This window comes from Lissotriton helveticus, chromosome 3_1, assembly GCF_964261635.1.
Source record: "Lissotriton helveticus chromosome 3_1, aLisHel1.1, whole genome shotgun sequence".
NCBI classification, from domain to species: domain Eukaryota; kingdom Metazoa; phylum Chordata; class Amphibia; order Caudata; family Salamandridae; genus Lissotriton; species Lissotriton helveticus.
In genome coordinates, this window is record NC_136061.1 from 1,811,738,293 (window position 1) to 1,811,755,680 (window position 17,388).

Here is a 17,388-nt window from a genome sequence, read left to right on the forward strand (position 1 = left end):
TGTTGTGATCTGCAAGAGCCTGCGCCACTCTGAACTGCTGCATTGGAGGAATCAGGAGCGAAAGAGGAGTGATGAGCAGCCATCAGCCAGGGTAAGACTTGGCCTGGTGGGCTAAGATGCACTGAGACCCAGAGCAGTGTGAATTGCATAGGGGATGTAGGTCCATCCCATCTGCATCAATCATATCTACACAGCTTTACAGGAGCAGGTTTTTTTGTGCATTTGTTCCCTTCCAGCTAGTATATTTATTCTTGGGGACCAATTCAGCATTAAATTCGCATATGTGGGAGGGAATTGAAAGACCAATGATAATATTAAATTGAAAAGGAGAGATGGATTTTCTATCTATTATCCTCTGGTGCTACCTATAAAAAAGGTTAAAATTGCTATGCTGTTGAGACTTGGAATACCTAAATGAGCAGCCATTTTTCCATGTTATTAGTATCTAAAATTTCAGTTTCAGTCCCCAGTTTGGACTAAAGTAGCATTATGAGCCTACTGATCAGCAGTATGAGATTGAGACTTGAAGATTTCCTAAATCATATAAATTCTTTTTTTTTAATAATGTTAATTCCTTTATTGAGCCTCTTGAAGCATTAAGATTCCAACTTCACTTTCAGTAGAAATTCCATTGTAGCACAACATTCAAACTGCCCCTATTATTCATTCCATTAATATTGACTAATGCAATGTTAATTATTTGTTTCATATTTATTAATAATTTCTTGGAATGTCTGATCTAATCTGTCTTCCAGTAGAATGTATCTACAGTTTTTCACTTTTTCCCCACCAGAGTTCCCATGACACTTTCTGACGCCACTAAGCACCCATCAGTAGACTGTCCACCCTCAGAGAGGATCTCTTCTTCTGGACAACAATTGATCCTCATAGCCTAGATTATTTCCACTGAACAAGGGTTGTTGCATTTGTAGGAACCAATAGGTGATCTTTGCAAGCCAGGACAGATATTTCTTTTTCATTGTTACAATTTACAATGATGACACGATCCTTTCATCATAACCACTAATCAAACTAATCACAACAAATTAAGTGCAATGTCAGAAACTAAATCAATCATTCGGAATTCCTAATTTCCACCACGTAGTACTGCTGATGAACTGGCCAAACAGTCATATATACTTGGCCCAAGAGCCAGCCAATAACCATAATTTCTCATAGTTTAAAGGAATTGTTTACATTGGTGGTCCTAATAAATTCCAATTCATTTCATTTTCAACAAAAATTGAAATTTGGAGAGTTTTCTACCTCAACTGTGTCTCTGTGAACATAAATTGGAAAATACAAGGTAGGAAGATCCAATATAGGTGGCTACTGTGTAAGTATTTTAAGTTGCCATCAAGCAAGTTCCTTTAGTTGAATGTCTTGGAAAATAATAAGAATGGATTTGTTTTTGCTTTGGGTTTGTATGGAACCAAAAGACTCGAATTTGTGAAATGCACTTCAGTCCCTACCTCTATGATTTTGCTTTAAGCATAAAGAACGTTACTGAAATGAAAGATAGCATCAATCAAATTTCCAAATAAGATGGTAGATTTTTTTATATAGTCTGAAGATGTAGCATTTGAGTAGTCACCTCCAGGACTAAGAAAGAAGATAAGAAGAGACTGAATGAGAAGTCCTTATTGTATGTCCTCTAGGAGTCGATTGTGAAATATGAAAAGGATGAAATGTGTAACTGAGATGTAATAATTAACTCTGTGTAAGAAACATGCTATTAGAATTTAATAAATTGATCTGACTACAGATCTGAAATGATGGTCATGATTTATAACAGGTCACACATAAATTAATGGATGGTTTAAAATGATCCTACAGTGAACAGTAGCATTAAGATCCACAGAAATTACAGCAACAGCACCGCAAATTATGAAGTTCATGCCTAACAAGTTCTTATGACATTTTAAACTCGTACATCAAAAGCCATCACTTAAATCATACTGTGCATGATTTCTTACATGTACCTGACCGGGAGTACGATTCGTGACACGTGTGAGTGATTTGTGCTGCCAGGTCCATATAATACTTCTTTTTATCCTCTCTTGCATCTGCTGCTCCCAAAGCAATCATGCCTCCAGAGAAGCATGCAAGATGTCCCATCTTGTGGTCTAAAAGTCCACCTCTCCATTCTGCAATGTAGGTTAATCCTCCAACTGACCTTTTAACAAGATGTGCTTCTATTGCCTGTAATTAAATATATACATATTTATTCATGTTTTAGACAATGTCTAATTAAAATTCATAAACACACAAATATCATCAGGGAAATTGTCACTTTTGCAACAGCTTAGTTTGAGGTTGCACTTACAGCTACTCACATAGTCTCTGAAACATTGGGTATTTAAAAATTGAGGGGCAGTCAATGCAGCAGTTATGTTATTTTTGTATAAACATCATGTTTGCCAAAGAGTTGGAAATACACTGGCTGAACTGAGTACCGTGGTCTAACACCTGTACAAATACATCACAGATTTGCAAGAATACATACATTTCATTGAATACAGAGTGGAAGGCTCAGAGAGACAGTGAGGCAAATGTATAGAAATGTGTAGTTTGTGACCATACAACATGTGGGGGTATTTTTCTTGGTTTCAGATTAGCCAAGGTTTAGGAACCTTTTCTGAATGATGGCCTATAAAAGTTTGCAGTTATGTACCTGCCTGTACTTTCCAGACCTTAGGTGCCTGTTTTAAGGTATAATGTTGTTGTGGATACTATGAAATCCAAAGCCGCCTCTCTAAGTTTTGGCTTTCATACTCTTTCAAAATCTTTCCAAGGCCCATTTTGGTTCTTCTTCAGATAGCCATGATGGCAACGCTGCTCACTCAATCTAATATGGTTGCCAAATAATAATAGGAAAGAAGGTGGCAAGGCTGCTAGACCTGCTAATTACAAAATCATACCGGATTGTACATAGACTCACAAATTACACATCGCAGGCCGAACTATGCCTCGAGTTAGGTTTAACAAACAATCAATTGCCACAAAAGTGCTCTTTCTTAAAACAATGCCACAGATTCAGACGGGCAGAGGATAACACATTGCCACCACGCGTCTGGCTTGAAATAAAGCAGACAAACTCAAAATTAACCTTCAGATGCAGGTTTTGAAATGTCCTGCAGTAACTGCAAGCCTCTGACCTATAGAGCATCATCTGCAGTGTTTAAAAAAATCCTTAACAGATCTACCAGACTTCTTACCATGCATGAAGACAGATCAAACCTGGAGAAGTGTGCTCATGCCTGGCAAAGTATTAATTCCTACGACTCTTCAATGCTACAAACATATTTTGACCTGTGATTTTCACTCCATCTTAAATTCAAGCTTATGCGTCTAACGCCTTGGTATCGAGCCAATCCTGGACCAATTACCCCATTGAATTTTGAATTGTGATATATTTAATGTCCAAGATTATACTTTGAAGTATTTTAAAAATGCTTTTTAGGGTGTATAAATTTAAACGAATGAGTAACTATTATGCAGCTGATCATGGACATTTTGCACAATTGTAATTTTTGTGCTATTTTTTGACGTTTGCTGGTGTAATGGTTTTAATCAACTATGCACTTTGATAATACATTTGAATTTATAATGTGGCTGTAAGTGAGGTGTACTATGGGAATGTGGAATTCAACAAAGCACAACTTTTTGTGGTAGCTTCAACGTACATGACAAATGTACTTGCATTTCCATTAATGCAAATATCAAAGGGCATAGCTAGTGTGTTTGTTCCCATATATTTTGGTCAGCAGGCATAGATCCAGTAATAAAGAAGGCTGACATTTATGCTGGCAGCATGGCCGTAATGGCCATATTTAAAACCAGGACTGCCAAGGAGTGTTGATAAGGAGCTAAACCAGGGTTGGGTGGTTTCAGGTGCCTCAGGGTTTCTGGTATCAGAGGTACTGCAGAGATTTGTGAATAAAAGAATGACAACTTGTCAATATGGGCTCTTGTCATTGCCAATACTCTTCCTGGGCAAGGTTTTATTGAAATGGCCCACATGGCATGGCCGCATGGTGCAAGAAAAAATTGGTTCTTTAACTAACAGAAGAATTTCCATGATTTCAAGGTTTAATTTCAACATATTCTGACACATTGAGAGAAAGATGTTTGACATGTATAGCATAAAACTACAGCATGTTGTTGAATCTTGGGACAAATTAAAAGCAATAAGAACAGTATTTTGTAAAATAGTCATAGCTGTGTATGAGGTCCACTAAGCCAATTCAGCAGTGACTAAAAAACATAAGGTGGACAGAATCAACACTTACAGACCCGTGCAGTTGATTACATTCCTATCAGACTGGTAGTAGAGTCATTCTAGTGGGTTCAATTTTGCGAGTGAGAAATGAACAGATCCATCTAAATATCCGTTTACCTATACCACAATGATCTGATTGGATAGAACATTGTGGCCAATTTTTTTCAAAGGACCATAAAAGACTACAGCAATCAGCACTTTGACAGCAACCCTATTCAAATCTAAGGTGATTAGAAGCATACATCATTCTTTCGGTTCTGCAGAACATTGCCTTCCCTCGTTCATTGATGCTGTTTTGCTGAATACATTTATGCAGCTGATACCAGATTGCTCATCGCATGAACTTCGATGCATTTACCAGACAAGAAATCGGACAAAAAATTATGATAACCCAGATCTGAAGTTTGTCAAATGAGTGGTAGCAGTATCATGGCTTTCAGACATAGATTGTGTCAACATATTCTACTGAATTAGTGGGTGAGTAATCATTTGGAATTATGTGTTGGTGCTTGTCAAAAGCCAGGTGGATGGTTGCTCGGTTTTCTTGAAGGTGTAAAAGGATTTTGCTGGGCAGAATGCTTCTGTATTGATTCATTATTGTAAATAGCTGTTACATCGTGGCTGTCAATTACAGAGCTGTTTGGTGTATTAATTTAAACAACACGCGTTTCAAGAAATTTCTCAGAACAGGCCTGTTCTGACGATCATTTTATCTGAATGACTGATACAAAGCAGTGTATGAAGATTGTCTGGTAGGATATATTCCTCATATCTTACTTAATGCCTACTGCCTGAATTCTTGTTTGGTACCAATTTCATACTCTTCTAAATTACCTAAAATTTCAGCACGAAAATATACGATTCTATGATTATAATGAATCTGTAACATATTATTTAGGGTTACATTAAACTACTGTTGTTGTGAGCAACCATGTTGAATTTTTATTGACTGGGGAAAAGCATGGTTGCGGTGGGGCAATGGAACCAAGGGTTTGTGGTAGCCAGTTGCTGAAGATGCGCAAATGCAAATGTCTTGTGGATTAGGGAATGGTAAAGTAAAAGGAAACAGCAGTGTTTTCCAACCATATTATAGGTAGGGGTGGATACATGAAGACAGGATTGTAATATAAAGCTATCCAAATTAATTGGTCACCTCAACAAACGGTTATGTTTAGAAAGGAGTAGTTTCTGTCCTGTAACTCCAGTTCTGTAGTAGGGGTATCTCTGTTATAGTCATAATCTAGTGAATAGTCCCGCCCATGTGCGTGGACCCCGGAGCAATCAAAAATAATCTCTTACAGTGTCAAAAAATGCAGAAATGCATAGACACTTAAGAGAGAATTTAAAGACAGATAATGCAGCCTAAAAGGCTACACTGTCCAGTACTTCAACTAGAAATTCCAGCATAAAATCCACAAAACAGCAAAAGCCTGTACAGATTTCCATTGCTTTAACAGCAAAACTCCCTCAGGAATGATAGAGAGAAGAACCTGGACAGACAAGCCCCATAGGCTGCCATTATGTGGCTCAAAACAGGATACTGTGCCTTTAAGAGAATCTTCCAGAACCTTCTCCCAGTATCCCAGAATGCATAGCAGGTCCAACTTACTTTCAGTTCTTTTTGAAGGCGTAACACGCCAGACCTGTAGCATTCCGTAAAGGAATATGTCTCTCTCCACCGGGGAGGAGGGAGGGCGCTTATGACTATAACAGAGATACCCCTACTACAGAACTGGAGTTACAGGACAGAAACTACTCCTTCTGTAGTAGGGGATCTCTGTGTATAGTCATAATCTAGTGAATAGAATGGCAAGCCCATCCCCACACCAAAGCGGTGGAGAAAAGAGAATCAACACCACTATTGTGCGAACAGATTTCGCAGTGAAGCCTGACCAACCTGAGCATCTGCCCTAGCATCAGAGTCCAGGCAGTAATGCTTAGCAAAGGTATGAACCGACTTCCAAGTGGCCGCCTTGCTAGTTTCTGCAATCGGAACATTACGGAGCAATGCTGTCGTGGCAGCCTTGCCCCTGGTGGAATGAGCCTTAGGCTTACCTCCTAAGGTCTTATTAGCTTTCTGGTAACACAGCTGTATGCAGGACACAATCCACCTAGAGATAGACTGCTTAGAGGTCGCAAGACCCGTCCTGACAGATCCATAATTGATGAACAATTGGTCTGACCTACGAATGTCACAGGTTTTATCCAAATAAAATTTCAGCACCCTCCTAACATCCAGGGAATGCAAAGACCTTTCCGCTGGAGATGAAGGATTCTGAAAGAACGTAGGTAAAGATATAGTCTGGTTGATATGAAAATCAGAAACAACCTTGGGAAGAAACTTAGGGTGAGTACGCATAACAACCTTAGCAGCATGAAATACAGTATAAGGTTCTTGGCAACACAACGCCTGAATTTCACTCACCCTGCGGGCCGATGTAATGGCCACGAGGAACGCCGCCTTCCAGGACAGGTGCTGCAACGAAGCCTTATGAATAGGTTCAAAAGGCTCCTTCATCAATCTGGACAGCACCACATTCAAGTCCCATGAAGGCGAAGGAAGCCTGACAGGAGGGAATACTTTCTTCAAGCCTTCTAGAAAATCCTTGATCACAGGAATCTGGAAGAAGGAAGTCTGTGAAGGGCATTTCCTGTAGGCAGTCAAAGCAGCCAGATGAACCTTAATGGAATGGACATTAAGGCCAGACTGCGCCAGATGTAGCAGATATGGAAGGATGACATCTTCCTTGCATGTCGTAGGGTCATAGTTCTTAGACTTGCACCAGATGCAAAACCTCTTCCACTTGTAAGCATAAGAAGTCCTAGTGGAAGGTCGCTTAGCCTCCTTCAATATGTCCATACAATCCTCTGGGAGATTCAAATGGCCATATTGCACTATTTCAGGAGCCATGCTGCCAAACTCAAAGACGAGAGGTTGGGGTGCAACATCCGCCCCCGAACTTCGTGAGAAGGTCCGGCCTGCACAGCAGCTTCATGTGAGGAAGGAGAGACCGGTGAAGCAGGTCCGTGAACCACCACTGTCTGGGCCATTCCGGGGAATCAGAATCATCCTCGCTCGGGACTGGGACAGCTTGATGAGAACCGTCGGAATCAGGGGATTGGGTGGAAAAGCGTACAGAAAGCTGTTCGACCAGTTGATCCATAACGCGTTCCCCAGCGTCCCCGGCTGGTAGTACCTGGAGGCGAAGTCTCGGCATTTGCTGTTTTCGGCGGTGGCGAACAGATCTACGTCTGGAGTTCCCCACCTTGCGAAGACTTCTCCTAGTACTTCGTCGTTTATGACCCATTCGTGGTTTTCCTGAATCAGTCTGCTCAGCTCGTCTGCCTGAACATTCTGCACACCTGGCAGATGAGTGGCCGTTATCGAGAGTCCTCGAGCCAGAAGCCAATGCCAGATCGCCTGCGCCTCCTGAGACAGAGTGCGCGATCTCAAGCCCCCCTGCTTGTTGAGGTAATACATCGTGGTCGTATTGTCCGTCTGTACAAGCAGAGAAGTGGTCCGGAAGGATGGTTGAAAGGCCTTCAGCGCCAAGTGAACAGCCCTGAGTTCCAGGAAATTGATGTGGTACGTGGACTCCGACGGGGACCACGTCCCTTGAATCTGCAGATCTCCGGAGTGCGCTCCCCATCCCAGGAGAGAAGCATCCCTCACGATAGTCTGAGTGGGAATGTCCTTGTGGAAGGGAACCCCTCTGAGGAGATTCTCCGCTGAACACCACCACTTCAGAGACTGAAGAGCATGCAGAGACAGTCGTATCTTGTCGTCCCAAGAGCCTCTCCTCTGGTCCCACTGATCTTCCAAGCACTCCTGCAGCGGTCTCATGTGCAGCCGTGCATGTGGTGTCAGGAAGATGCAAGAGGCCATCGATCCCAGCAGAGAAGACACCGTCCTCACTGTCGTGGATGGAGTGGACATGAGAGCCCGAGCCTTCCGAAGGAGTATTAAACGTCGCTCTTCCGAAGGAGACACACTTGCCGACAGCGTATCGATGGAGGCTCCCAAGTACTGGATACACTGGACCGGAGTCGGAACAGACTTGGACATGTTGATGTGCAACCCCAGCTTGTTCAAGAGAACGCACGTCTTCTGGAAGTGTGCTTGAGCTTCCGAGAAGGAGGAGGCCTTGATCAACCAATCGTCCAGGTATGGGTAGGCAAACACCTTGTTCTTCCTCAGGTGTGCCGCTACCACTGCCATGCACTTCGAGAACGTCCGGGGCGCAGACTTCAGCCCGAACGGAAGTACCCTGTACTGATAGTGATTGGTGCTGACTTGAAATCGCAGGAACTTCCTGTGTTTGTGTGCAATGGGCACATGGAAGTACGCATCCTGTAGGTCTATGGCGCAAAGCCAGTCTCCCCGCTGCAGCTGAGGATAAATCTGATGCAACGATAGCATGCAAAACTTTTCTCTGCGAATCCATTTGTTTGCCTGTCGCAAGTCCAGAATGGGCCTGAACTCGTTCTTGTCCTTTTTGCGGACCAGAAAGAACCGAGAGTACAGACCTTTTCCTCTTTGAGACAGAGGGACAGCTTCTATCGCCCTTTTCCTTAAAAGGATGTCGGACTCCACCTGGAGCTCGCGCAGTTGATACTGCGAGCTGACCGGAGGAATCGATGGAGGAGGGCTGGTGAACCGAAGACTGTGTCCATTGCAAACAATATTCAGCACCCACTTGTCCTGAGTAATTTTTCTCCACTTTGCCAGAAAAAATTTAACGCTTCCCCCCACCGGAGCGGGTAACGGACGAAGGGGAAGTAACCGCTCAGGGTCGTGACCCAGCCGGGCCCTTGTTCGCGGTAGAGGACTGCTGTCCACCTCTACCCCTCTGACGTTTCTGGAAGGGTCTTCTGTATTGCTGCTGTTGTTGCTGCTGCTGCTGTTGCCCAGAAGACTGTCCCCTTCCTCTACCCTGCGACCCGAACCGTCGTTGGAACTGGCGGTAGGGTTTCTTATCTTTGGGCTTCTCCAAGCCCACAGCCGTCAGGGTTTCAGCCTCGGCCTTCATCCTGGCCATTTCGTCATCTGCATGTTTCCCGAAGAGGGTGTCGCCGGAAAACGGCAGATTTGCCACTCGCTGCTGTGCTTCAGGCTTGAGCGACGTCAGCCGGAGCCAAGCATGGCGTCTCGGATTGATACCGTGGCAGTATCCATGCGCGGCCAACAGGGAGATATCCGCCGCGGCGCTGATGGCCTGGTTCGAAACCAGCATCCCTTCCTGGACGATCTCCATGAAGTCCTCTTTCCTGTCACGCGGGACAAGGTCCGCAAACTGTTCCATGGAATCCCACAGTGCACGGTCGTACCGCCCCAACAACGCCGAGTCGCTGGAGGCCTTCATCGTCGTGGAAGACGTCCCACATGCCTTCCGTCCAGCCGAGTCAATCCAGCGGCTCTCCTTATCCGGAGGCACAGTGGAGGCCGGGGAGGTAGTATGTAGTTTCCTAGCCGCCGTCACAATCACCGAATCAGGCACTGGGTCCTTCCGTAGGAAGGCCGGGTCCGACTCTGGAGCCCTGTACTTCTTGACAAGCCTGGAGGGAGCGGCTTTCACCACCGCCGGCGTAAGGAAGAGCTGTTCCGCAGGCTCAACCAGTCCTGGCACCAAAGGCAGTAGGGGGCGAGACAGGTGCTTCTTGTGCAAAGACTCAAAGATCACAGAAGTTGTCGGCGTAGGGGCCGTCACCTTGATCCCCAACTTCGCCGCCCCTCTCAGGAGAACCTCCTGGAACGTGCCAATGTCATCTATCGGAGATACCCTCGTCTCCGGTGAATCCGACAATGTAGGCGAATATGAACGGGTCCTAGAGGTCGAACGGGACCTGGACCTATGCCTCCTATGGCGATGTCTTGATCTCGAGGAGGATCCGTGTCCACTCCTAGATCTGTCTCTCCTCCCTGAGCGTGACCTCGATCTCCTGGGTCCGGGACAGACGCCTTGGGCTTAGGAGGAACCTTCGACTTAGGCGTTTTCTTCGGAGGTGTCGGAAGTCTGGGCATCGACACCGATCTCGGTGGAACCGGAGGAGGAGCACCAGGCACCGGGGCCTGTGGTCCTGACGGAAGAGCAGGTAGAGGAGGCAATGGAGGAGGGGTTGGAGCCCTCGGAGGAGGACCTCTAGGCAAAGGAGGAGGAGGAGGAGGAGGTGTAATAGTCTTCTTCGGGGTATACACCTCTGAGTACGCCGTTCCCGGCGAACCACCATCCTGTCCTGACTGAGGGGAGCCCCCCACGATCCTCGGCCTGTCCTTACGACCCCCTGACATCGAAGACCGGTGTTCAGACGTCGAACGTGGTCCCCTCAACGTCGAGCGGCCCTTCGGCGTCGACCGTTTCACACGCCTCGGCGTCGACCGGCTTCTATGCCTCGACGTCGATCCCGACCAGATGGACGATCCTCTAAACCTCGACGGCGAGCGCTTACGCCTCGACGGCGACCTCGACCACCTCGACGATGACCTCTTCGATCGCCTCGACGTCGACCTCGATCGCCTCGACGTCGACTTCTTCTGCGCCGGAGACCTCTTCCGCCTCGACGGCGACCTTGCCCTCTTCGACGGCGGCCTCGACGACGAGGATCCCCTCGACGACGACGATGTCCTCGCCCTCGACGGCGAACGGCGGTGTCGCCTCGACGGCGAGCGCCGACGCCGGGTCCTCCGATGCCGTCCACTCGACGCCGACGACGAAGAAATCGACAACGGGTTCGACGGCGGCCTGTGTAAGTCCCTCGACGTCGACGGGCGACGTTTTCTCGACCCAGAGCCCTGGGGAGACCGGGAACTGGCCGTGGACCTTCCTCTCGACGTCGTGGTCAGAGCAACTGACCCAGACGGAGACCGTGGATGTTTGCTGGACTTCCTGCCCCTGGGGAGCCCCCCAGAGGCCTCAGCATGGGCAGTAGAAGCCCCTCCAGACCCACCTTGAGCCTTCAGTCTTCTTTCTTCCAGGCCCTGAAGTCTGATCTTCCTCCTGTCCTTCAGGGTCCTGCCAGAAAAGCCTCTACAGATCTCACACTCCTCTGGGATGTGGGAAGAGGGAAGGCAGAGGATACACACCTCATGGGGATCTGACTTGGCCTTCTTCCTGGAGCACTCCGGGCATTTGTCAAATAATGCAGGCATTATGGACAACAAAAGGGTGCAGAAAACCAAGAAGAAAGTCACCAAAGTACTTTAAGTACACAAAATCGAATTTAGTGAAAACACACCAACAAAACCCCAGAAAAGGGAGAGCTCAATGCTCCAGGGTCCTGCTTGCAGGAGCCGGAAAAAAGAACTGAAAGTAAGTTGGACCTGCTATGCATTCTGGGATACAGGGAGAAGGTTCTGGAAGATTCTCTTAAAGGCACAGTATCCTGTTTTGAGCCACATAATGGCAGCCTATGGGGCTTGTCTGTCCAGGTTCTTCTCTCTATCATTCCTGAGGGAGTTTTGCTGTTAAAGCAATGGAAATCTGTACAGGCTTTTGCTGTTTTGTGGATTTTATGGTGGAATTTCTAGTTGAAGTACTGGACAGTGTAGCCTTTTAGGCTGCATTATCTGTCTTTAAATTCTCTCTTAAGTGTCTATGCATTTCTGCATTTTTTGACACTGTAAGAGATTATTTTTGATTGCTCCGGGGTCCACGCACATGGGTGGGACTATTCACTAGATTATGACTATACACAGAGATCCCCTACTACAGAACTGAGAGTTGGATAAAAAGGGTTCAGTGACCACATTATTGTCAATTTCATGCTAAGGTGTCCTAAAAGAATATTTTTCCACCTAATCGGCTAGTAGCTAACAACTGATCAACTTTGGCCCCTTTATTCTCAAGTTACCTTCTCAGTCACCAAGGTTCATTATCACACCTCTATGAAAGGCAACTAATAAGACAAAGATTCAGTGCCCTGGTAATTTCTTTCAAGACCCCTGTGACTTGGAGAAACGTCACAAGAAATTAAGTTTAGAAGACCATACACCTGACCTTGAAACATAAACAGAAGTCGCTTCTGGCCTTTGAGTCATTTTGATATGAAAGCAAGAAGCAGAAGTATTGTCAGTAATAGGCAAGCAGCGTATAGGATAATCAGTCCGAACTAACACTTGCTCTGGGACGTCTGCCTTTATGAGTAAAATAGCAGAGGTAGTCAACTGGGGGAACCTGCGACCTTATGCCAGGAAGGACAAAATAGGAATTGTACCTTTCATGCATGAAGGGGTATTGGGTGTATCCTGTGTAGATGACAGGGCTGCTGATGCGCCAAAATCCTTTACAAAATATTGTCCAACAATTGAGATAACTAATTATCCATTGGTTTCTTGGGGCGTGCTTATCGGAAGAATGCTTCTGGTGAGATTATATGATGATAGACATAATGGAAATGGAGTTACATACACATATTTTTATATTTTTTATCCATACATTTTTAATTCTTTATTGTGCACTCTGCAACTTAGCCTGTCTTATTTTCTGTCTATCTGCCCCAGAGTGGAAAGGAGGAAGCAAACCGGTGTCACAATGCCACTCCCTCCAGAGCTTCAGGGTGCACTGGTGGTTAGGGAACAAACCACCAAGCCCTGTAACAGTTTATTGGAAATTCAGGGGTTCATGCAGAAGTGTTCTGAGCTTGTGCAGTAGGACACATTTCATCCATTTGGTCACCAGACCGACGTGGGCCTGAGTAATAGATGGCATCCCAAGGACTAGGAAGGATCCTGCAATCTCCATTGTTGGAAGGGGGTTTTAAGTAGGTGCAGGTAGGTACCTACAGATAGTAAAAACATCGCAATCACAAATAAGGCCCGTAATAAATGAATCCTTGCTCAACCCTTGGAAGCTTGGCTGCGAGCAGACAGGCTTAACTTAGGAGATAGGTGTGTAAAGCATTTAAAAACAACAATACAGTAAATAAGTAAGACACAACACACAATACAGATCCAACACCAACTTATAAAAATAGGCAATATTTTTGAGATTAAAATGACACTAAAATGACAAAACTCCAATATAGGGATATTTTAAATATTAGAAGTAAAACCAGCGCTAAGAAGCAAATAGTGCTCAAAGGGTTAAAAACAGGTGCGCTGGACCAAAACAAAGTCAAGCGTTTAGGCCGCCCACGATGTAACACTTTTAGACTTACTTCTAGAAGTATTTCTTGATGGAAGAAAGTGGTCCACAACACCAGTGAAGGGTTCAGAAGCTCTAGTTTGCCTCTGGGGTTTGGAACTACAACTCTCACAAACCACCTGGTCACTCCAAGTAAAACCCAGGTGAAGCTGGTCAGCTGGAATTTCCGTTGTTGCTGATGTTGCAGGTAGCCCTTCCAGAACTTTTCTACCTGCTGCTGATCAGGGAGTCCACCCCTTATCCTTTAAGACAGGCAAAGTCCTTTTGTTGTGAAGCCTGGTGAGTTCAGCAGGTGCGGTCCTTAAGAGTGTAGTCCTCTCATGTGCAGTCCAAGGGTCCACCAAGACAGTCCTTTTCCAGATGTTTCTTTTGGGTCTTAGAGTGTCCACAACACCAGCCATGGGTATAAAAGCTCTGATTTGCCTCTTGGATGTTTGGGACTACAATTCCCACATTCCATCTAGTAACATCCTTTAAAGTCCAGGTGAAGCTGATCAGCTGGGCTTGTCTTGGTGGGGTTGATGCAGGTGCTGTCTTGAACTTTCCTACTTGCTGCTTTCCTGTTATACCTTATGTATGTTTCATTGTTGCTAATCTTTTGAAGCAAGGAAAAATCTTTTTTGAGTGTGCAGCAGGCGCAGTCCTTGTGAGTGCAGTCCTCTCTTGGTGCAGACCAGGGGTTCAGAAGGGCAGTCCATCTCTTAATATTTCCAAGGAGGGATCCGTGTTGCAGTGCAACTCTCCAATGTATATCTATGTTTCTGGTCTGGCAAGAAAGGAGGTACCCCTGATCAATGGGTGCAGGGTGCCACCCTCTGTTATGACTACTCCCCTGAAGCGCTGTATTTTCTTGTCACAGAAAGCTCTGTTCACAAAATTCCAAAATGGAGAAAATCTCTACTTGAGCTTCAGATCTGGCTAAGCTCACCCACAGATGTGGGTAACTTTCCCCTTTTACTCCCCCAGTGAATCTCCCACATCAATTACGGCGGCTCCCATCTGACTGGGGTTGCATGAAGTGGGAGCAGGCCTGGTTACTGTCCTCACGGTCTATCTCCCTTTGAAGACCAGTTTGGCTACCAAACCCCCTTCCTGTCCTGGCATCTGCAGGCAGCAGATCTCCTTCCACCAGATGCCTCCTTTGTCTCAGTTCAGGCCACTTCACACCTCATTAAGACAGCTTGGCTCAGCCTGTCGAAGGTTGGCCAATCAGAAGAGGCTGCTACAGAGCTGAATTGGGTAACTTTAGGAAAGCAGTTCTATAACGTTGTTCCTATAATAGTATATATAATAGTTATAATAAATCCAACATTGGCAAGTTGCTAGATTCATTGCAACTGTTTAGATGACACTTTGAATTACTATGCAACAAACTCCTATGTAAAGATAAACGTTATTAATATTAAATAAAGCCTTCCCTTATTAGCAAATGGAGCTAATGTACTTCAATGGGAAAAAAACAAAATTGACAGTCTTTCCCTCACCTGGGCATATAAAACAAATTGTATAATATCACTATTTATTTTAACATGGCACCCCACCCTTGGGGCACCTAGGGGTGACTTATATGTAAGAATAAGGTAAATTAAGACTTTAGAAGTGCCTTTAAATCCAAAGTCGAATTTGGACATCATTTATTTTAAAAGCAGGCTGAGCTGGGTTTTGAAATGACAGCAGGCACCACAGCAGTGCACACTTCAGTGTATTAAATCTACTGGGCCTCTAAAACTACATGTCCATCAATATCCTAGGGACTTACAGGTAGGCTGGCATACCAATTATAATTACACCTAATTACCATATACCTTTTAAACAGAACACTAGCCCTGGGTCTGGTTAGCAGAGCCCAGGCCACAATCAGAGTCAGAAAACACAAGTATCAGTAAAAAAAATGGGGGCAAAATGTGGGGTGCACTGCAAAAAGCCTGTTTTCTCACACCTATTTTAACTGTTTTCAAATTCTCTTCAATTTCTCCTGAGGATCTCTACAGGTCATTAAGGTATGCAAAGGATCAGTAAAGTGACTATGTGAGGAGAAAGTTATAAGTGAAGGGGAACGGACTTCTGGGTTTACCCTCATCTGATTAAAATGTTGTTTTGACCACCCCGCTTACAATACAAAGCCATCAAACTTGTGCCACATTAGTCTCGTCAATGCTTGGTAAAGTTGGTGGGATTTCTTTCTTTCCTGGGATCTTTGTTTCAATCTCCCAGCACAGTCCCTCAAAAAGACAAACGTTAACAAGCCAATCTTCAAGGGACATATGGTCACAGGGGCACTGGGGAATAATTATAAGAAATATTCTTTGTTATCCCTGAAACCTTAGGAACCAGACACTTGGGAAAGTTCTCCAAATGCCAAGATTCTTCTCTTTAGGATTTATCTCTGAAGGTGTGGTCAGGAGTTATGATTTACTAATGGAGGGTAGTAAAAAACCGAGCTCCGGGTCACACTTGAATTGCGAACAATAGCTAAACCTTAACGGGGAAGACTTTTATTCATCTAATATATGAAGTATCTCTAAAGATAGCTTTGTAAAATGTAATTTATAGAGCCTTACAGAAAATCCTGTTCAACACACATCATGCAGGCAATCTGCTCCTAAGTAGGCAGGGGACAATACACACGATAACAATATATTTAGGAAATTTCCACAAGTGTTCTAACAATGTGTCTGATCATTGTAGCGGGGAGTCACTTCTGTCCTGGTAAGCCTTGCGTCTGTGCATCAATGTTATTGTCCAGCTACGGTACTCTTGCGCACACTGCTGGGAGCTCATAAGCATATTGGGCAACAGTTACAATGGGGCTGCAGTTGACAGGGGTCCAAGTCAAACAAATACAGCTGTAACCCTCAGATGCTGAGGCACGTGGCAATGGTGGAAAAAACCAAGGGGATTGTAAGGATGCAGAGTCAGGGTGGCGCACTACCGAGAGGGCACAAAGACAGCTCTGCAAGGTCTGTCATGCCTGCGCTCATACAGATATAAGGCAGTTGCGTGAAGAGAAAGAAAGCCTCAAGCAAGACGCACAGCATTGTGGTTCCTCCCAGTGGATTCCTTGACCTCTTTCTTTTTCCCTTTGGTGGAAGACACACTCTTTTCTGTCTCAGAGAGACAGAGGGAAAGTACAAAAAGTCTATTGACCTCAATGACAATTGTAGTATCATGCTAGGCATAGACAACTGGTCTCAGACAGATCCTAGTGCAGGCAGTGGTCCTCACTGCAGCACGTGTAGAAGATCGGCTTCTTCACTCTTCACCTAATTTAAGGCTTATTCTAAGTGCACAACACTCTACCACCTCCAGCCTGAGAGTACAGCAACATCAGTCCTTTTCTTAGTGCCTGTTCATGACCATATAAATGGGCAGCTGAACATCAACAAGGGGACAAATATCTTACAACAGTCTCAGTGTCAGATTACTTGGTGACTGTAGCAACCCATAAAACCATCTGAGCTGTGCATTCCGATATCACAGTCCTCAGGCCAATCGGCTAACCAGGAACAGTTGTAGGCTTTTGCTTCAATTTGAAAAAGAACAAAAAACTTTATTTAGGTTTTGTTTCAAACACGTGCAAGAAACTTTCCCATTCACATTGGGCTGGATAGGTTACAACATGCTTAAAAAAGTAATGATTCCGAAATTGACAGTTTGAGACTAACAACAGGACGCCTGACTGACAATAAAAGGCCTGTGAAGAGCGAACATGAAGCATCAGTTTACCAACAGACTACAACTTTAAAGCCTGTTATCTTTAATTGGGGGGTGGGTGAGGGGGAAGTTGTCCAGGATGATAAATAACTTTAAAGTGGGAGCCAGATGTCCTTGGGTCGGGAGGTGTGGGGATGTGTGGCACTATATAGCTGGGCACACGCTCGATGGAATTTTTTCTAATGATCAAAGGCTGACAGTTACCAACCCCTTCCATCTTTCATGGTCGGATCATTTGGCCGTTCCCTTTGG

At 45.0% G+C, this 17,388-nt stretch overlaps 1 protein-coding gene across 2 annotated transcripts in view; it reads right to left on the bottom strand.

The window, feature by feature from the left end:
- Nucleotides 1–17,388, bottom strand: part of MAN1C1 (mannosidase alpha class 1C member 1) — a 261,775-nt gene that overhangs the window by 16,906 nt on the left and 227,481 nt on the right. For both annotated transcript variants that reach the window (XM_078682710.1, XM_078682711.1), the window contains one exon: nt 1,983–2,202. In XM_078682710.1, coding sequence (XP_078538836.1) covers nt 1,983–2,202 — 220 coding nt within the window. The remainder of the gene's footprint in view (nt 1–1,982; nt 2,203–17,388) is intronic.